Source organism: Nymphaea colorata, chromosome 9 (assembly GCF_008831285.2).
Source record: "Nymphaea colorata isolate Beijing-Zhang1983 chromosome 9, ASM883128v2, whole genome shotgun sequence".
NCBI lineage: Eukaryota > Viridiplantae > Streptophyta > Magnoliopsida > Nymphaeales > Nymphaeaceae > Nymphaea > Nymphaea colorata.
Genome location: NC_045146.1, coordinates 4,064,419 through 4,086,790, shown reverse-complemented (window position 1 = coordinate 4,086,790; position 22,372 = coordinate 4,064,419). Strand labels below are relative to the sequence as shown.

The window sequence follows — 22,372 nt, the reverse complement described above, 5'->3', positions numbered from 1 at the left end:
TCAAGCACCAATGTTTGGAGGTTATTAGTGCCGTGAAAGCGAATAGAATTGAAAAGGAAATGCATGAGGCAGATGTAGGATATGGGGACCCATATGAAGAGGAATGAAGCAAATGTGAAGATGTTGAGCTTGAACAAGAAGATGTTGGTGTCAGTTTGGGCAGTGTTATCGTATCGCACGATACAAGTATGTATCGTGCGATACATATCATATAGGTTTGAAGAACCTATACAATAGGCTTATGATACATGATACACTTGTGTCGTAGGCATATAACCTGTACTATACGATACAAACGATACACCCCTGTGTCATATGGTACAGGGATAAAATGATTTTTGTATTTTTTACAAAAGAATCTCTCGCTTCATCTTTCTAAACATGTCTAAAAGTTGTGAGAGGGGGAAGTTTTACCAGCTTTTCTATAAAAATTTCCCATTTATGTGATAAATCATTTATCTAGGGGAGAACTCATCCCCATGGGGACGATGAGACCTCGAGTGATGATAATTATAACATATTATATGTTGTGAACTTGTAATGTAATCTAAAACACTTTAAAGTTTAAACATTAAAGTTGTTTAAAGTTTTAAACATCAAAGTTGTGATAAACACTTATTATGTTATTATGAATTTCTTATTTCTAATTTCTAAATGTGTTGTTAATATATTATGACTTATGAATGATATGATGAGTTTTTTTTAATATATATATATATATGTATATATACACACACACACACACATTTTTTCTGAAACTTTCTTTGCTTCTCCTGATTTTACTCATTTTTTTTAATTTTTCTATTTTTTTTAAATTTTTTATGAATTAAAAAATTAATTTACGACACGCTACGCTACGTTTATACGATATGTTACGGTACAATGTATAGGTTGGCCCGATCGATACATGTTACATACACCTTTTACAACATTGAGTTTGGGAACAGATAAAGGGAAAGACATCATGCATAGAGGTGGTTCTTCAGGTACAACCAGAAAGAGAAGAGGTGCAAGTGCAATTTCACGAGAACGTGGCAAGAGTCATGGTTGTACTATTGGAACTAGTGGTGGTAAAGTACCTACTATGAGGTCGAGTATTGAATCTGGTTTGGTCAAGAACTTTTTTCCCACTTAAACTGCTGCAGGTGCTCAGCCTGAGATTTGTACAGCCATGTGTTCAAAGGATATTGTTGCCGCAGCAGATGATATCATAGGGAGGTGGTTTTATGATGCATCCATTCCCTTTACTGCAGCAAACTCTATTCATTTTCATCATATAGCAGATGCGATCGCTTCTGTAGGCCGAGGGTATAAAATGCCCTCTTACCATAAATTGCGAGGTAAAATTCTTATTAATGTGGTTAGAGATGTCAAGACATATTGCAATGAACTGAAATTGAGCTGGAAAGACACATGATGCAGTGTAATGGCAGATGGGTGGACGGATTTTAAGAACAGAACATTGTTAAACTTCCTTGTATATTGCCCCTTAGGTACAATGTTCTTAAAATCTATTGATTTGTCTGATACTCTTAAGATTACTGATATTTTGTCTGAGATTTTTGATAAAGTTATACAAGAAGTTGAACTTGAGACTGTTTTGCAATTTATCATTGATAATGCAACAAATTATAAAGCTGCAGGTGAAATGTTAGCAGCACGATATAGGACATTTTATTGGAGCCCATGTGTTGTTCACTATTTAAATCTAATGCTTCAGGATCTTGGTGAAATAGATGATATGAAGTGGACAGTTCAAAGATGCCAAGAAATCACAAAGTTTATTTATAATCATGCTTATGTCTTGAACTTGATGAGAAAATTCACAAATGGGGCTGAATTGATTCGACCTGCACAAACACGGGTTGCCACAAGTTTTCAAAGGATCAAAAACTTGAAGTTTTTTTTTTAAGGACATCAAGTTTTATTGGTCTACAATTAACACTTTTTATTCACGTCTACAAGGCTGGCCATCTTTTTTAAAGGACTAAGATTGTTGACTATCCTCCTTTGAGGAGGACAACTAGACCTCTCGTCCTTTTATTATTTTATTTATTAAAACTTTGAATTTTGTATGTGATTAAGGTAACCTTGGTAAAAATTAATTGAAATATATAGACAAATAGAATTACTTGTATAACAAATTATATATATAATATATGTATATATATATGTATATATATATATATATATATATGCATGCGTGATTGCATGTATCTACATGCCCTTGCCACACTCGCACCCTTTTTTTTTTTTTGAACTTGCCATATCCTGCACCCGCATTTGCACCACACACCCATGTGACTTAGCCTATTAGTCATTAGTTACTTTACATTATACAAAGCGTTATATAATATGTTAAGTCATTGTCACATATATTGTGTATGAGTATTATACGATAAGGATTTTCTCGGGTATAATACGGCAAAGTTGTATATCTCGGTAATATCTCGGCAAATTTTTTAAAAATTTAAAACATTTAATAAATCCTGAAAATGATAAAAAATAAAAAATAATAAAAAATATAAAAAAATGCGTATAATATGCGTTTTCTTAATGTTTTATATTTTTTCGATTTTTTTTTAAAAGACGCGTTTTTTTCATGTTTTATATGGCTGGCTTATTTTTCGCGTACTATACGCATTTTTTTTTGAATAAGACACGTTTTCTGTGGCAATGTGTTAAGTACAACAATTAGTCTTTGCAAGGAATAAGAGTAGATGTTCACCTATGTCACCTGAATGCGGGGTGCGGGTGCCGGTGCCGGTGCGGCACATCTCAAAAAAATTAGGTGCGGCGGTGCGGTGAAGATATTTTATTAATATTAATATTATTATTATTATTAATTTTTCGTAGAAATTGAATAACACAATTAAAATTATACATTTTTATGATAATGGGAAAAAATAAAAAAAGAAATGTTTGAAAAAAAGGCAAACAGATCGTTTTATGAAAGCCACCATTCTTTAGTCCTGTATCGTTTTTTTTGAAAGAGAAAAGAGAACATATAATATATCTATAAATGTATTAAATTAGATGCAACGGCTGACGGGGATTTGATTTTGTGGATTTTTAATCTGGTTTTATCCCGAAATCAGATCCAGATCCAAACCATACACGCAGATGAACTTGGTTTGGATTTGGTTTCGACTCAGAACTTGATCCAACTCCCCTGGGTGCGGTTTCGGTGCGCCTCATCATCGGGTGCGGATTGGGTGCGCACCTGGAGCGCACCCGCACCTGCAACGCGTCGGTGCGGGTGCGAGCTCCTGGGAAACGCACCCAGGTGACATTGATGTTCACTGCCTGGAATAGGTTGCTTTGTAATTGTAGGAAAGCTACATGCATTTACCAGTGTAAGGAGAGGATTCATGGAGTAAGATTGGATGTGGACAACCTGCAATGCATTGCTTTGTGATTGTGGTATGGCTGCACAAAGTCCCAATATAATATGGGATAGCATCCTAGTATTCACATGGAATGGGTACATGGGTAGCCTAATCTAATGCAATCTGGGATACTTCAGATGTACTCCTCTAGTTGCTCTCCTCTCATTGGTCCTAGGGAAATACTGCTATAACTATAAGCAAATAGCTTTTTAAGGGCCAATGCTGCTATAAGCAAATAGCTTTTTAAGCAAGGGTCCTCCCACAGCTATGGATATGCGTTGCCTCTTGCACTGGATCATTATGTCAGATCTTGAACAGGAAATTTGTCTCATTGAGGTTCTCACTTTGCATTCAGGATTCAGCTCTATCTCAGTTTTTGATGTTTTGCTCAATTGAGTAATTCCTCTGAATGGGGTTTTTTACACAATCTCTGCTCTCTCCCTACCTCCATTGGTTTTTGGTCTTCCTTCCATTTTCCTCATTTGATTTCATCCAAAGAACCCATTTTCTTGAATTCTCCTATTTTCTTCAAACTTTGGTGTGTCTTTTTCCTTCATTCTGTCCAAATGCCATTCATTTTCTTGGCCAACTTTTCCTGCTTGACACATCTTCTCTGTAATTCCCTCTTGTTCCCTTCATTTTTCCCTTACTTCACATGCCAGATCCATCATCTCTCCCTAATTCCTATCATTAGTCTCCTTCCTCCTGCTTCTTCATCCGAGGTAGATGAAATGTGGTTAATATCCAGAGAGATCAACTTTCATTCTACTTGCAACCTTGAAAATATTTTGTGCTCTTTCCATTGGAAAAGGAAAAGGGTGGCAGCTTCTGCTGATTTTTTTTTCCTGATTTCGTCTGTCTCCTTGATGATGAACTTTTGCATGGGTTTTGAAACTATCATATATTTTCATTAAGGCTTTTTATTTTGTGCAACTTCCTTTTTTATTGTTGCCTCCCTTCTGCTGCTGTTTTGTTGATTTGGTATCACTTCATTGACCATTTAATCTATTCACAGTAAAGCAACAAGTTTGGATGGAACATTTGCTGCAGCTTGGATATGTTATGGAAATGCTCATGCTGCAAAAGAAGAGGGTGACCATGCAATGGCTGCATTTCGAACTGCAGCACGTCTATTTCCTGGGTAATTAGCAATTTGGCCTCTGATATTTGGTCTATATGATTTTTTTCTTTCATGTCCTTGATGTATTCCACATCAAATATGTGTTTCTTTTAATTTTAGAGTGGATACTGGTGGAAAATGGTTTAGTTTTTTTTGTCATGTTTTGAAACTGATTCTTTATGTTCTTTGAGCTTTGTTCATATGAGCATTCTCCTTTTCCTTGCTAAATCAATATGAAGCTTTATGTGAGTTCTTGTGAACTGATGTGGTCACTTATCAATTGGTATTTGAAGAATTATTAGAAATGTCAGGTATGTGGGCTTGCCATATCTTGTTAGGCATGAGAAAAAAATATTTTAATTTTAAAATCAGGTTAAAACCTTTACAATGCAATACTGCTGAATGATTTGCCTCACATGGTTGCCCATTTTAATTGCTTGCCAACATATTCCTTAATGGTCTTACTAACATTAATGCGAATCCTTGTTCAGTTTAATTGTGCTGTTGCACTGAGAGTTTCTGTTTCATTAGAAAGTAAGAAGTTATGTGCTAATGAGGACTCCCATTACAGATGTCATTTGCCTAATCTATACTTCGGGATGGAATATATGCGTATTCATTGCTTTAAACTTGCTGAACAGGTATCAACTTTATTTTATCCTCTTGTAAGCCTTAATGTGCATTTGCAGTTAATAATTGAAGATGCCTGGTGTTCCACATATACTTTTGGTTTTCGTAGCTCTTCTATTCCAAAGTGGCATGGCTTTATGTTTGCTTGTTTCTGTTCAGCACACTTAACACAATCTTCTCTTCTGCTCCAAAATATTTTTACAACTGCTAACAACACACAAGGAAATGCTTATGAGCTAACAAGCTGCATTGTGATTGTTATTGCGTTTCCTTTCTTACTAATTTCAGACAACAGTAATATTGTTCTGCTAGTATTTCTCAACTTTCTTAAGCTCATGGAAAGATCGTTTTGTGATTGGATTCTCCTCAAAATTTTTAGCATGCATTTGTTACTTAAAAGTTAAAACCATGTATGATGACTGCCTTATCCTTTTTTCATTTCGCTCTCGTAACTCAATTTTCATCATGGTTCTTGTGTTTGGCTTATAGTGCAACCAGTTCACATGTTCTTTTTCTGGTTAAGTTTTTTATGCAGGCAAAGGCTTTATGTCCTTCAGATCCCCTTGTATTCAACGAACTTGGGGTAGTTTCTTATCGCATGAAAGAGTATGATACTTTCACTGGCATCATAATACTTTTACTGAGATCATAAAGTCTCCTTGCTTTCTGCACTGTAACTCCTAAATGTCTATACAACATAGAATGTACTTGTTTAGTTTTTTTCCTTTCCATTCAATGATTCATCATTTCTGTTGCAATTTGAGAATGTCAAAGGAAATACGCTTTGTTTGGGTTCTTTACTCTTCTTAATATAACATAACCTTGGAGCATTACTACAATGTTTGTATGACAAGATCAATCAGGCTATAAGTAAGCAGTAATTTGTTCATGATGGAATCATTCTGACCACTAATGGCCATGCCAATTCTACTTTGAGGGTTTGGGAGGGGTTTCCTAGGACCAATCTTAGCCTTATGCCGTGTGGCAGAACTACGAATTGAGGCTGCATTTCACCCTGATAACCTGAACACTTTAAGAAGCCTCATGGAGAAAACATGGACTTAAATTAACTTTATGAACTTGGTATTTAATCCAAAAAGGATATTGTTATAAGAAGCCTAATGGACTTGTTAACTTGTTATTCCTTCAAAACTTTGGTCAATCAGAAAAATGCCCGGCATTTAGTGACTCAATGATTTCTTTAGAGTTGTAATTACTAAGGTGTGATGATGATGGACTGGATCACTTTCAGATATGATTCACATCCAAATTGTGGTATCCATTAATCTGTGTGAGCCTTTTTTTTATAGTGGTATTTTGTATATTATTTTTGCCCACTGTCCATTGAAAATGTTGTAACTGTCATGTATAACGAAGGATAACATGTCATGTGGCAGGCTAACCCCCATTTCGATGTTTTCTTCACCTTTTGACAAATTTTGGTTCTTCTAAATTTGATGTGGTACCAAAGCAAGGTTGGGTTTGGGTTTGTTATTAACTTCAAAAGAATGCTGTTTTCTTCAAGTCAAGAGATTCTTCCTTTCTCAAGTACTAAGCTATCACGATATCATTCTGTCAGTGATTCAAGAAGAAAGCAATAAAGCAGAACGTGTTATAAAAATCAATACAATTAATCAAAATGCGAAAGACTTATTGAAATATTAAAAAAAAACACACATTTAAAACATATTGAAAACATTTTCTTGATAAAACAGAAAAAACAGTAAAAAATATGATAAAAGTGTAATAAAAGCATGATATTTCCAAAATATTGTGATTCTTCCTGCTTTTTTTTTTTAAATTTTTTACATTGTTTTCTTACTTGTTTTGGAAAAATCAGCAATTTTTGTAACTATTGCCTACATTAAGTGTCTTACACAAAAAACTTAGTTCTCAAGATGGAGACTTGTGTTGTGACCCCACAATATATAAAAAATATAGCTGTTTCTTACTTGTACTTGCCTTGACAATAAATCATCATAATTCATGCATGAACCACAGACAGGACATATAGATGCTGTGAACAAAATGCTGAGGTATCTAAATGGTATAATTGGAGACAAGGATCCTGTATAAGAAGTGTAGAAACAAAATGTGCACGAGAGAAGAAGAAAGCACACGGATGTAACGTGGAAAACCCTCGACTCGAGGGAAGAAAAACCACGGGTGAGGAGGTCTGGTGCCCACTAGCCTCCAGACACTCTCTCTCTTCAACACTTCATTAACTCAAAGATTAGGGTTTACAGAAGTATAAGTAGTCCTAATTAGGACAAACCGGATCGGGTACGGATCCGGACCCGAACAACAAAACCCGTCAACACTCCCCCTCAAGTTGGGCATACATATCAAACATGCCCAACTTGGATACATTTCTCTCAAATGGAGTTACACTTAAGGCCTTGGTTAGGACATCAACAGTTTGGTCTTCAGACTTCATGTAAGGTAGCGTTAATTCCTTAGCATCAATTCTTTCTCTGATGAAGTGACGGTCGATCTCCACATGCTTTGTTCGATCATGAAGAACCGGGTTGTTAGCCAAGTTAATTGCAGACTTATTATCACAATACATCCTCATAGGCCCTTCAATCTCTATTCCAATATCTGTCAGTAAGATCTTCAGCCATAACAATTCTGATACCCCAGTAGCCACAGCCCTATATTCAGCCTCTGCACTCGAGCGGGAACACACATCTTGTCTCTTGCTTCTCCAAACAACCAAATTTCCCCCCAAGTAGACGCAGTATCCTGAAGTAGATCTTCTGGTGTCAACACAGCCTGCCCAGTCTGCATCAGAATACCCTTCAACTTCAATAGATCTTTGTTGCACATATAGAAGTCCCTTTCCGGGATTCTTCTTCAAGTAGCACAAAATTCTATCTACAGCCTTCAAGTGCATATCTGTAGGTGCATGCATGAACTGGCTCATCACATTTACAGCAAATGTGATATCAGGTCTAGTCAGAGTGAGATAAATCAGTTTGCCAACTAGACGTTGATATCTCCCTTTAGCTTCTTCACCCAACAGTTCTCCATCTTTGCTACCAAGTTTATGCCCAGCATCTATAGGAGTAGAGGCTGGTCTGCATCCCAGTTTTCCTGTCTCCTTTAGTAGATCCAGGGTATACTTCCTTTGACTAAGTACAAGAGTTGTACCTGATCTAGCAATTTCAATACCCAGAAAATACTTCAGCTTACCAAGATCTTTTAGATCGAATTCAGTAGATAGTAAACCCTTTAATCTTGCTATCTCTTCCTTATCATCACCTGTAACAATCATATCATCAACATAAACCAATAGTAGAGTAACTTTACTCTCTCTTCTCTTTACAAACAGGGTATGATCTCCATTTCCTTGTTTGTAGCCATGTTTCTTCATAACAAGTCTGAGCCGTTCAAACCATGCTCGGGGAGACTGTTTCAGCCCATACAAAGCTTTCTTCAATTTACAACATTTTCCAGGCTTCTCAAAACCTGGTGGCATGCACATGTACACTTCCTCTTCGAGATCTCCATTGAGAAAGGCATTTTTTACATCAAGTTGGCACATCTCCCAACCCTTCAGCACCGCCAATGAAATAATAACTCTAACAGTCTTCATCTTTGCAACAGGACCAAACGTCTCTAAGTAGTCGATCCCATATTTCTGACTGAACCCCTTGGCCACCAATCGTGCTTTGTACCTTTCAATGCTACCATCTGGTTTGTACTTAACAGTGTAGACCCACTTCGACCCAACCAAGTGGGCTGCTTCAGGAATATCAACCACCTCCCATGTCTGATTTCTGTCTAAAGCTTCCATCTCTTCTTTCATTGCATGAGACCACTTAGTGTCACCCTGAGCCTCTGTAGCATTCCTGGGAATCACAACCACAGCCAAGGAGGATACAAAACATTTATAGTCAGTGCTCAATCTAGAGTAAGATACGAAGTTACCAATAGGGTGCTGGGTACATGACCTGACCCCCTTTCTCAAGGCAATAGGAAGATCCTCCTTTTCTTTTCCAACATCTTGCTTCTGAACACGACTTGGATCATCCAAGGAAGAAGTAGGATTGGGATTCGGTGTAACCTCCTCATCATCAATCACCTTGTCAGTACAAGCTCTTCTCCTGGAATACACCTGTCCAAACATACGATTACCCTCTTGTTCTGTCACCAAAGGATGCTCTCCCTCCTTCTCCTGTTCATGTACATCAGTAGTCGTCCCCTCTTCATCTTTGCCATCTTCATCTTTGCCAAGCACCTTGGCAACAGGATTCTCTTCACGCCTGTAATCCATAAAGTCTGTAAACTGAATTTCCTGTGTGGGAGAATACTCTTCCTTAGACATCAATTTCTCCCCCTGAAGAGAATTCTCACCAAAATAGGAAACATGTTCCAAGAATGTGACATCTTTGGTAATGTGAAGACGACCAGTGGTAGGATCTAGACATTTATAACCTTTTTGAGTGGAAGAATACCCAAGAAAGATGCCCTTAATAGATTTGGGATCAAGTTTTTTTACATTGGGGCTGTGGTTATGTATGAAACACACACATCCAAAGACTCGAGGAGGAAGATGAAAAGGTTGACTACTCCCTGGAAGCATAGAGTATGGAGTACGACCCTTTAGCACACGAGTGGGCATGCGATTAATCAAGTAGACACTAGTAAGGATTGCATCACCCCAATAGTATTTTGGGAGATGTCTTTGGAACAGTATGGCTCGGGTGACATTGAGCAACTGACGATTTTTCCTCTCAGCAACCCCATTTTGAGGGGGGGTATAACTACAGGATGTCTCATGAACAATCCCCCTCTTTCGAAAGAATTCTTCAACAGTGAGACACAGATATTCACGAGCATTATCAGACCGAAAAGTCTTGACAGAATGTCCATATTGGTTTTCCACTAGGAGGATGAAAGTTTCAATAATGTGAGGCACCTCACTACGATCTTTCAACAAATACACAAAGGTACATCTTGAATAATCATCTATAAAGGTTATAAAGTATTGAAAACCACCACGAGAATGAATGCCCGAAGGCCCCCACACATCAGAATGAACCAAGGAGAAAGCTTTATTAGAACGACTATTTGAAATTGGATAAGAAGCTCTAACATGCTTCGCAAACTGACACACATCACATGATAACATGGAAATGTTTAAACTAGAACATAGTTCAGGGAACAAATGTTGCAAAATCCCAAATGGGAGATGACCAAGGCGTTCATGCCAAAACAAAAATAACTGACGACACTCTTCCTCCTTCTTCTCTGTTCTGCAGACTGCTGACATAAGAGCTGTGACAACGCGTATAGGAAGCCGATACAGCCCATCAGACACCAAACCAATCCCAATCCTCTTCCCTGTCACCAAGTCCTGCAAAACACAACGTTTTTCAGAAAATATAAGCTCACACTTCAGTTCCTTGGTAATCTTACTAACAGATAACAAATTTAAGGGAAGATGAGGAACATGTAAGGCATCATGAACTAAAAAATTATTTAACAAGGAAAGACTCCCTTTCCCTGCCACTGAAGTAAAGGAACCATCGGCAAGGGACACACGTTCCTTTCCCGAGGATAGCTTGTAGTCATGGAAAAGCTTGGGGTTGCCAGTCATGTGATGAGTGGCACCGCTGTCAACAATCCATTCACCCATAGAAGAAGTACCTTCTCCCCCTGAAACAGCCAATGCCTGATTGATCTTCACCTCATCTGGTGTATCTGCCTGACCAACATCAATCTTGCTCAAATATGCTCGTAGCTCACGAATCTGCTCTGCAGAAATAGAACCTTTCCCATCACTCAGACTTGTTGCAGACGATACAGGCTTCTTCCCACTCGAAGACCTCCCCCTATTATCCTTCTTCTCTGGATACAGGTCCCAACAAAAATCCCTAGTATGACCAAGTTTTTTGCAATGAGTACATTTTCGGGAAGAACGAGGAGTTCCAACAGGGGCACGGCTAACATAGGCAGACTGTTCTTCCCCCTTTCGTCCACTAGAGAGCAGCCTTCTCTGTTCTTCAGCTTCAACACGGGAATAGACATCTTCAATACTAAATGATTCGTCAGAGTTAAGAATCTGACCCCTTATATTTTCAAAGTCATCATTCAGTCCGGATAAGAAAAGGAATACCCTGTTTTCCCATTTATCAGTCATGTACTGCATCTGGTCGTGAGGACACCTCCATGGAATATCAGAGTGATAGTCAAGGTCCTCCCACTTAGATTTTAATGCTGCATAAAAGTCTGCAACCGAGAGAGCACCTTGTCGCAGGGAATACACATCCTTCATAAGTTGATACACACGAACTTTTCTTTTCTTTTGGCCATACATCTGCTCCAAAATAATCCACATATCCCTTGCAGTCTTCTTACGAAGAATGAGGGGTTGGATATCCGGGGACACTGAATTGACAATCCAGGTTTTGACCTGGTTGTCTTCAAGAAACCATGTATCCCAAGCCAGACTATCTGCAGCAGGTTCAACCTTTCTCCCATTCACATAGGCAATGCGTCCTCGCCCAGCAATCCCCATGGTAATCGCAGCAGACCATCGGGAATAGTTCTCCTTGGTAAGTTGAATGGTGGTAACCTGAACCGGTACATGATCAGTCCGCGCAGACACAACATCAGGCAGAGTAGTGTTGACTGAAGAAGAAGACGAGTCAGCCATGATCACGAGGTAGAAGTGGCTGCCAAAGAACACACACAGCAGCAACCGAGAGAAGAGGTGAGATGACGCAGTCGGGGATCAACGGCGGAAGTGGCGGGAGCTGCGGAAGCAGCAGGACGCGGCGGAAGCAGAGGGCCGCGCTTGGCAGCGCGCGCCGAGAAGAGGCGACGACGTCGGACGTCCGCGGCGGCGGAGGCGTCAGCAGAGACGTTGGCGTCGACAGTCACGACACCAGCGACGCAGCAGCGGTCACAGCCACGGCGGGGCAGCAAGGGCAGCGGCGGTGGTCACGGTCACGGCCAGGGCAGCGGCGGCGCAGCAAGGGCAGCGGCGGCGCAGCAAGGGCAGCGGCGGCGCAGCAAGGGCAGCGGCGGCGGTGGTGGTAGCGACGGCGACGGTGGTAGCGGCGGCGGCAGTCAGGGTTGGAACTTCACAACCATAGAACAAAAAAACAGATTTTGTTTTCTCCAAGTCCAACCTGGCTCTGATACCATGTAGAAACAAAATGTGCACGAGAGAAGAAGAAAGCACACGGATGTAACGTGGAAAACCCTCGACTCGAGGGAAGAAAAACCACGGGTGAGGAGGTCTGGTGCCCACTAGCCTCCAGACACTCTCTCTCTTCAACACTTCATTAACTCAAAGATTAGGGTTTACAGAAGTATAAGTAGTCCTAATTAGGACAAACCGGATCGGGTACGGATCCGGACCCGAACAACAAAACCCGTCAACAAGAAGAATTAGAGGAATAAAGGTATGCATGAAATTGTTATTTATATGTTGTGTATTGGGCAAGAGATCTTGATGAAAGGAGATCTGTTTTGGAGCACATATGTTAACGGAAACCTGTTGTTGTCGAGCATTAGAAAAGAAAAAAGGTAGCCAAATCAAATTTGGAAGTTGAATATCGATTACCATTGAGACTGACTGGACATCTATTAAATCAAATTGGAGAAGCCAGTTTCAAAATCTCTTTTATTTGTGATAATCGGAGTGCCATCAGATATTATTTTGATCCTATTTATTATAGTTGAGATAGGCTAGCACTTCATTAGAAAGAATATTGAAGATCAATTGGAGATCATTTCATTGAAAACTCGGGTGGTAGGCCGCTTTATAAAAGAATTGACGAAAGCAAATTTTAGTTTTTAGAGGACAAGTTGTCTGTATTTCAACAATATGGATGGAGGATAATAAGGTGTTTTGATGATGGATTGGATCAGTTTCAGATTTGATCTAGATCGAAAGTGTATTATCATCTCATTTGTATGGGGTGTGTATATATAGGCACATTTGTGCATTATTCTTTTGTACTGCAGGACATTGAAAATGTTGAAAGTTCCATATATGAAGGATAATAGGATGCAGTCCATATTGGAAATTGTGACAGGCTGAAGCCCTGTTCCTCGGTATTCTTCTTCTCTTGGTTTGCAGATTTTGATCTCATCTTCTAAACCTGACAATCATGACAAGAAGAAAACACTTTGATAGATTAGGAAATCAAAATCAAAGCTGTTCTAACATCTAAAATTTCTTTCCAAAAATAAGGTTTTGGGATTATTCCATACAGGTGCAGGATGCAGGTTCATCAAATTTCAGGAAAACTTGGGTGCAGGTGTGGTGAATTTTAAGAAAATTTGGGCGCAGGTGCATTGAGGGTGTGTGTGTGTGTGTGTGTATATCTATATATATGTATGTATGTATGTACATGTATATATATGTATGTATGTATGCAATACAAAATTGTCTAAATTTCTGATCATTGATAGAATAATTCGACCAAATAAAACAAATTAACAGGCTATTCGAGTTAACATATCACGTAAGCAGCATATGTAACAACATTGGATATATAAGAAAGCAATGCCCCTTATCAGTTGTCATACTCTGGAAAATGTTTGAAGCTGATAAACAAAGCATATATATATATGTATATATATATGCTTTGTTTATCAGCTTCAGACATTTGTCAGAGTACGACAAGTGGCATTTATTTAGTGCTGACATATATATTAGAGGTTATACACAACATATATATAACAGTATGGTAAGTTATAACTGTATAAACAACATTAGTGCATATATATATATATATATAGAATAGTGAAACGACAATAATGTACAAATGAAAACACTCATATTTCAGAAAACGGTCATGTAACGAATAACAGACAACAGCAAACATAGAAGCGTAACAGTCCTTCAGAAATTGGGTTAAGTTACCTCACCTGGTTACATACATACATACATACATATATATATATATATAAGAGTAAAACGACAAATAATATATAACTGAAAACAGTCATGTTTCAGAAAACGGTCATGTAATGAATAACAGACAACAGCAAACATAGAAGCGCAACAGTCCTTCAGAAATTAGATTAAGTTACCTCACCTGTGTAACCATATATAAAAACAGCAAACACATATACAAAAAAGCATATGTATCTACTAAAAAGACTGTATATATAAACAGTCCATGAATCTAGGATGTGAATAAAAAACCAAACATACTGAAACAGAAATAAACAGCAATGCAACAGAAAAAACATATACACAGGCACAGATAAAAAAAAATTGTAAAACCATCAAATTATGGAGCACCACCAGAGGGAAAGAAAGGAGGAAAGCACATAACTAGAGAGAAGAAGGGTCATCAGAAAGCGAAAGAAATCTTGGTGGAGGGGGATAGGACATCAGCTACATGCTTCTTGCTCCAGCAAGAATGTCAGAAAAGGACAAAAAAAAGGCATGTCACTGAAAGGGAGATTGCCTGTTGCAATGGGGAGGAGATGCACACCAGAGAGGAGATAGTCGGTTGCTGGGAGAAAGGAGACTGTGCACTCGGTTGCTGGGAGAAAGGAGACTGTGCACTATGCAGGCTCAAACAGTTTTCTTTTTTTTTTTTTGGGGGGGGGGGGGGGTTGATTGAGCCCTAAACCCCTTTCTTAATACTTTTTAATTATTAAGGACTTAAAAAGGATGAAGTTGGTCCTTGGCATTGGTTGACTGCACTCAACTCGTTTCAATGTGCGTGTCTAAATGTGGATGATTATAGACCAGCATGGCCGACAACACTTGACGGGCATTGATTGGGTCTGGTGCTGCACCTGCACTTGTGTTGTGTCAATGTGGGCGCGGGACCTCCTTAGTTGCATCCATGTTACATAGTTTTGGAAGCATGACGAGACTCAAATATTGGTCACATGGGTGTGAATGCAGACAGAGATAGGATGTGCAAAGATGTGTGACCATTTTCAGAATGCTTGAGGATGTAGGCGTTTGAATGGATGAGAGAAAAGAAGACTAGACTAACTTGCTTATTTGATGACAAAAATCTACTTACTATCTTCAAAAACCTGAACTGAAAGCATATCGTGCTAGACCTATTTTGATGGTTATAAGGGTCTTTCGTGAGAATCTTTGTTTATGTCACATGGTGCTGCAAATAGACTGCTGCACCCGAGTTGGTAGCACACTGGGTGCACTGGGGATGCAGGTTTTCTCATCTGCCGTCAGTTTTTTTCCCCCTCCCTGAAAACCAGCACACACACATATACCAATAGCCATGTGACATAGGCCTAGGTAAATACATGTTTCTATAAGGGAAATGTTTTGTACATAGATATCATAGTCACAAATAACGTTTCAAAGTTCTATACGGCGAGGTTTTTCTCAGGTATAATACGACAAGCTTTAAAAAAATGAAAAAAAATACAGTCAATTTCTAAAATTAAAAAAAAAAAACTAAAAATGGGGGAAAAATAAAATAAGTGAGAAACTAATAACACAAACATAAAAAGGAAGTAGATTTGCTACAAATAAAAAATAGAAAATAAAAAAAATGTTTGGCATTAAAAAACATGAAAAAAATAAAAAAAAACGAAAAAAGCAAAAAAAACTCACTAAAAATATTTTTTCCTTTTTAACGTTTTTTTTCCAAAAAACATGTTTTTTAAAAGTTTTACATGGCAATTTAATTTATTGATTTTTTTCGTGTTTTTTTTTTAAAAACCCATTTTTTGTGACACAGAGATATTTTGGATGGAAATGTGTGCAGACATGTACTTATGCATTATTCATCATATGGAGAAAGTAGAAACTGTCAGGGACTCATGACCTTATGGAAGCTGCAGCTGCAGTACATAGACCAAGCTATTATGCACTGTCCTAAGCTTTTATTTTTCTTCTTTCGACTCCATGGGCATTTCAAAAGCTGCATCTTAACCATCTTTCCCATAGCCAACTGAGGAATTGTTTTTAGGTTTTTTGGCTTCTCCATTTGAGTCTTGTACATCCTTTTGGCTTTTGGTTCTTGTTTTTCTTTATGACTATTTCTCATACTGTTTCTCAACTTCACTTTGTTTGTTCCATATCCACAGGTATCAAAAAGCTGTCAGGTGGTTTGAAAAGACTTTGACATGTGTTCCTACTTCTTTATGTGAAACATGGGAACCGACATTGGTGAATCTTGCGCACTCATTAAGGAAGCTCAAGTGCGTATTTCTTTCATTGAGTACTTTTGATGTTCACTTGGTTGTGGTAGACAGCCTTAGCTTTTTATCTTGGTGTTAACTGTTGTGATGTATGTTTGTGTGCGTGCACATACCTAAAATAACAAGTACAAAAATATAAGGGAATGTTAAAAAATACACATACATAGTTGGTCATAACGAAAAACAGACCTAAGATGCCTAACTTTTGCACCATTAATCAAAATCAACGATTTTCCCATTAAGCCTAGGTTATTACTGGCTTGAGTTTGGATTAATTTCGTAATGAGTTTGCGTTAATTTCATAAAAGGACCAAAATACCTTCAATAAAGAAAAATAACAAGTTCATTAGTTCGTATTATCTTTCTTAACTATATCTGACAATTAGATCATGAACAATTATATCCAAATATCTTAGGTTATTAATATATAAAATATAAATATAGAAAATTTTCAAGGAAAGCCTACTTGTATTAATGAAGTTAAAGATATTCTTGATGTTATTTTTAAGAGAATAAAATGGTGTACCTTTAATGATTTAACAATTAATTTGACTAAACATAGAAAAACTTAGGTGCATTAACAATATGAAAAGGTTAGGCATCTCTTTACTGTAACTTTTGAAGGAATCAGTTAAGTTACAACCCTGAAACTATAACTGCTTCCAAGGGTGTAATGGTCCCATATCTCATCATATCATATGATACAGGGCCATATCTTATCACACAATACGAGGAAGGCTGAACAAAGGGTATCTGAGTCACAGTATTTGGTTTTGGGTTTTAAAAGCCCCTTCATACTCAAGTCCTAGACACTATTAGGAGTTGTTGTGAGAGTGATTTTCTCATTTAAGGAAGAAAATGTTGATTTGAAGCTAAATTTGTGTGTAGAAAATCAATTTAGTGTTGAAGAAAGAAGGATTTCCAATTTCTTTCCTAGGAGATATAAAATCTCATTTTTTGCTGTACATTTCTATTGTTTTCAGATACCACCAAATGACCCTGCATTGCAATAGTGGGCATTGGTGAAGGGGAAAAAGTCGGTTGAGAATCATTTGTAATAATTTTAAAAGAAGAATTATCAACAGGAACTCTTGGATGAAACACCATTTAGTTGGATGCATGAAAAGGAGGTTTGTGCATTGATAAACCCATGCCAATGCCAGCATTTGTGAGATAGCAACATATGTATGGTCACGATTAATGCTTTAAAAGCAAAAAAGCTAGAAAAGGATATGGAAGAAGGAGAAATGGCTATGGTAAACCGTCAAAAGTGGAAGATGAGGTTAATGAGAATAACACTTCCGGGAGGATATTGAGTTTGAAGGAGATGATGCAAATTGCAATGATAATGAAAATAATGATGATGAATGATCCTGTTTTTATTTGAATACATTCATTTCATGATTTATAAGACTTAAAAATTTTATTTCTTGATGTGTTCTGACATAATCTTATGGAAAATTGGTGAATGTTCATTGCTATGTTTTTTATACAAAGCATGTTTTTCTTGATTTTGTGGTTGTGCACTGCCATCCCAAAATTTCCTTGCGAGTTCACAGGTACACAATAAAGTTGTCCTCGTACTTGTTTCGATACTCCAATTCTGGTACTTGAACACATCAAGATCCAAAATACATTAAATCCTTTTTCTTTTTGAAAAATGCATGAATTTTGTGAGATTTTGTATATATACATTAAACCTTATTCAAAATGATTTAAACCAGTGTGCAATTTTTTTGTGGGATTCTGTCTGAATGTGTGTCTATATATATATATATATATATATATATATGTTGTCGTGTCCAGTGCCCACATTTTTTATAACTATCGTACCCATACTTGCTTCACCATACCATACATGTACCAGTACCCATGTGACTTAATTTTCTCACAATTTGGTTCTGCTACAGTTGTTTTTGGAATTCCTGTCAAACCTAAAAATTTAGGAAAGTAGTCACAAGTATCAGGCAACACCATATAAGTGCATTTTATAAAGTTATTCTTTGGATTCGCGTCCCTTAGCTCTCTTTCTTGCTTTTCTGGCTGCCCACATATTGACACATTCCATGCGTTTGAATAGGGCATTCTCAGGGTTAAACTGTATGTTGACTGGTTTCCTTAAATGTTGGACGTTCTCCTTTTTCCCTTTTCAGGCGATACCCTGAAGCCATTTCGTATTATGAGAAAGCATTGCTTCTCTCAAACAGAAGTTTAAGTACTTATGCAGGTCTTGCATACACCTACCATCTTCAGGTATACAACCATTTTTCATTTTCTGATCTTTGGTGCCTTTATCATTGCGACACAAAGTAACATTTTTCAATTAATGTGTGAAGCATTTTGTCATCTGCTTTTAGAAGTGAAGTGGTATCCTTTACCAGTTCATGCTGTCAGATTTGGCCTTCTGAATATGATTTTATACACTAAAATAGCAGTTTCCCACAATAACACCTAAATATGTCCATCTTTAAATTGTTTGCATCACTTTGTAATAATTTACTATGGTAGAACCATAGAATTCACATTATCTGAAAAGGATGACCGGAGATCAGCGTTGGTGTATGGATGTGTGTGTGCCCTGTTCAGCAAAAATAATTTTTAATTGGTTCTATATTTATGAGCAATCTCAATTATTTTTGTGCATTTATTTGCTTCCCAAGCGTTGTCTTTCCTGACCATCATGTGAGTATTGCAGTCTTCTCTGTGGTTGCACTAGTCATTTTCTTGGTCTTTTATGGAACTGAGTCCATAAGTAACAATAAACTGTTTGTCACTTGCTGGACTAAAATCCAGCTAGTGTATTTTTTTTTTATTTTGGTAATTTCGTTTCATTAAGGTGTTATTTAGTTTCTTCTTCAAGCTTGGATCTGCAGCACCTGCTACTTGGGTGTTGGCATCGTGAAAAGCTTAAGCATGACAGCTATTATTATACAATAGGCTGCATATTTTATGTAGGCATGATCACCAGTCATTACCAGCCTTACTGTTGGTTTAGCTTGAGTGGCCCAAATACAGGGCCTTGACATTGGTCTTTCTGCTTTTCTGGAATGTAGCAAGTACGCTCAGCTAATCACATGCATTTTCTTTTGTTCTTTACAAGTGAATGGTTTTTCCCACCTGGCGTTATATTCTCTTTTAATGTGTTGATGTGTTTATCATTTCTTCAGAACAATTTTGATGCAGCTATTACATATTATCATAAGGTTAGTATATATATGAATTACTCTCTCTCTCTCTCTCTCTCTCTTTCTCTCTCTCCATGTGACATAGATAGGATCCTAATTTTGTGATGTATAGGCTTTGGCGTTGAAGGTGGATGACAAGTTCTGTACAGAAATGCTGTCAATTGCACTTGTTGATGATGCCAAATTCCGGCATGATTTTTGACTTTGGCCACCCAAACTCTATCTTAGTTTGCCGACGTGATGTGGCCTGGCTCGGCTATGTACTAGCACCTAAGGTTACAATTGTACTTGCTGGGTGTACCAAGTCCTTGAGCTGGTAAACCATAGTCCAACTGCTAGAGATTAGAGATCCACCTGGTGGCTGTTTGGTCTACATGCCTTTCAGATTCACAATATCTGAAAGTCACTGTTGCGCCTGAGATTCATGTTGTATTATAGAAGGGCCTGCTGGTTACCTTTTGCACAGCGTGCAGATTATCATCATGTTGAATAGTGTAGAAATCATCTGATACAATGCGTTGTTTATACACATGATTTTGTATTTGTTTGAATTAATTTATATTGTTCTTTCGCTGTCTTCACGCCACATTGAATTCTCATCATTCTTTCATTTTGCTGCTGTTAATTTTTACTGTCGGATAAGAGAATAAATGTTCTTGTCCATATTAACACCACATTTTGGCTGCTTTTGAATGTGTGTCTATGTATATAGACTTGTGAAAAATGAGTGAGATTAGTGGAGCATTTTTAATTAGTCATAGTATTGACAATTTCAATTTGGGATGATCTCTCTTTTATTTTTCTTTTTTCATTTTTCAAGATGAAATAAAGATCTATTTAAAAGATCACACTTGGCATCTCTCTCTCTCTCGCCTTTGGAGGACAACCAGATTAACATGGGGTCCTATCTCGACGCAGTTCAATTGTTGCCTTTTACCTCCTTTAATATCAATCGGTGGATTTGCATTTTTATCTGACGACGCCTCATGCTCTTGCTTCTCTCCATCTGTCTCTCAGGTTTCCTTGCTTAGTCATCTCTTCTCTGTCTCTGCTTCTGCTGTATTGGTTTCATTTGTTTATGCTTCTGGTTTCACGTGGCTTAACTTTCAGAGGCCATGGGTTAGTAATGTTAATCTGTCCGTGTGTGTAAAATCAACCATTTGGGTGTCATCTTCACAACCAAACCTTTTAAATACGATATTTAAAGTGTTTTTTTATAAATCTAACCTTACCAATATGATCATTTTTTGAGTTTTAAATTTGCAATAAGCAGTCACAAAAACGCATTATTTTTGAAAAACAGTTTTTTTTTTTTTTTTGTTGCAAATCTACTTATCTTTTATGTTTGTGTTATTATAGTCACTTATTTGACTTTTTTCTATTTTTAGTTTTTAATTAAAAGAAACCATTTTTTCTCATTTTTTTTCGTATTTTTCAAGTCCGTCGTATTATACCTGAAAAAAATCTCGTTGTTTAAAACTCTAAGACGTTATTTGTGACCATGATTTTAATAATAAGTAAAATTGAATTGCTCTTATGTCAACAACATTTTGACAATAAAAAGATCAACATTTTTTTTTATAATAGAAAGATCAATGTTTTTTTTTTAAAAACAACTTGATTCAAATGCATGTTCATGTCAAAATAGTTTTCATAAATATATTAGGATGTTTAGATTTTATTTAAAATAATTTTCTAGCAAATAATTGAAGGGTCTGGTTTGAATCATTGACCTAAGTGTTTAGTTTTTTTAATATTTCTATCTCTCACTATATATATATATATATATATATAGGCCGGCTGAATCTTGTTAGATGCTAAATGGTCAAAATTTAAAAATTTATCGTTAAAAAAACTATTACTATATTTTACAACTGTTTATGGTGATTTTAACAAGTGATGCTTTTTTTTTTTCATTTTAACTATCTTGCAATTATTTGGCATTTTGTGTGTGTGTATATATATATATATATATATATATATATATATATATTGCATGTCTTGGATGTTATTGGATGACGAAAGGTAAAAATCCATTGCTAAAAGCACCATCTATCATTGCTAGAACCTGCATCATAAATCATCGTTAGTGCTCACGTCATTCGTAACATAAAAAACCATCGTTAAAATCAGCATAAACCCTTGCTAATGCTCTGACACCTTGGTGCCTTTAATAATGGCTGTCAAATATTTTGCCATTCGCAACATCTGGTAGCCAACTAGTTTGGGTTCATTTTGCTGAAGGATAAAAACGAGACCCATTGATTTTTTTTGTTAAAAAAATAATTTAAATAAAATATAAACATATTCATATGTTTATAAAGATTATTTTAATATAAAATATGCATTGCGGAAAAGTGTCGTCCTGCCATAAACTGAATACTCTAATGTCGAGCTCGTGTCTTATTTAGTCGAGCCGAGTTTGAGCTGACCGAGCTCAGGCTCGACTCGGCTCGTGTTCAGCCCTAGGCTGAATCACGGAAGCATTTAATCTAGCAGAATCTCCCGCTTTTGATCTCAGGCAACAAAAGCATGACATGCTAAATACGTTAGGGCTTTTCACTCGAGTTGAAACCTTGGACCTGAACGCTCTGTACTCGAACGGGAAAAAGACCGACAATCCAGCCACAAGGGCACTGAGCTGTTCGGCACATCTAGTGGTCGGATTTGTTAGGAACTCGTCGGACAAGGTATTCATTGTCCTTACTCCGTAACAGGAACCTGCTGGATCATGCATGGAATTTCTTTTCTTCTGTTTTGCTATTTTCTTCTTCTTTCTTTGTTTTTTTCTTTTGGGTTGGTAGTTCCTTTTCTTTCTTCTTCCTGTCGCAGGAGCTTGCTGGATCTTTTTTCATTCCTATCATTCTGTCAATCTTCTCATGCTT

At 37.2% G+C, this 22,372-nt stretch overlaps 2 protein-coding genes across 2 annotated transcripts in view; one reads left to right on the top strand and one right to left on the bottom strand.

Annotated features, from left to right (window-relative positions):
* The window catches only part of LOC116259983 (anaphase-promoting complex subunit 6), a 35,677-nt gene extending 15,609 nt beyond the window's left edge, over nucleotides 1–20,068 (top strand). The window contains exons 10-16 of the mRNA XM_031638030.2: nucleotides 4,405–4,530; nucleotides 5,081–5,150; nucleotides 5,663–5,745; nucleotides 16,189–16,302; nucleotides 18,456–18,555; nucleotides 19,470–19,505; nucleotides 19,600–20,068. Of these exons, the coding sequence (XP_031493890.1) occupies nucleotides 4,405–4,530; nucleotides 5,081–5,150; nucleotides 5,663–5,745; nucleotides 16,189–16,302; nucleotides 18,456–18,555; nucleotides 19,470–19,505; nucleotides 19,600–19,689 (619 nt within the window). The 3' untranslated portion in view covers nucleotides 19,690–20,068. The remainder of the gene's footprint in view (nucleotides 1–4,404; nucleotides 4,531–5,080; nucleotides 5,151–5,662; nucleotides 5,746–16,188; nucleotides 16,303–18,455; nucleotides 18,556–19,469; nucleotides 19,506–19,599) is intronic.
* On the bottom strand, nucleotides 10,374–11,969 carry LOC126410409 (uncharacterized). Its single transcript, XM_050079731.1, has 2 exons — nucleotides 10,795–11,969; nucleotides 10,374–10,501 (listed from the first exon to the last, which is right to left on the bottom strand). Exons 1-2 carry the CDS (start codon nucleotides 11,801–11,803, stop codon nucleotides 10,458–10,460), a joined length of 1,053 nt encoding a protein of 350 aa, XP_049935688.1. The 5' UTR covers nucleotides 11,804–11,969; the 3' UTR covers nucleotides 10,374–10,457.
* Nucleotides 20,069–22,372: the final 2,304 nt, after the last annotated feature.

What these genes read in the sequence shown, in the direction of transcription:
- LOC126410409 (XM_050079731.1), bottom strand. Translation starts at nt 11,803, where the DNA reads ATGGCTGACTCGTCTTCTTCTTCAGTCAACACTACTCTGCCTGATGTT. An exon ending in GGCTGTTTCAGGGGGAGAAG is followed by an intron (nt 10,502 to 10,794) that starts GTACTTCTTCTA and finishes TGTGTTTTGCAG; the next exon opens with GACTTGGTGACAGGGAAGAG.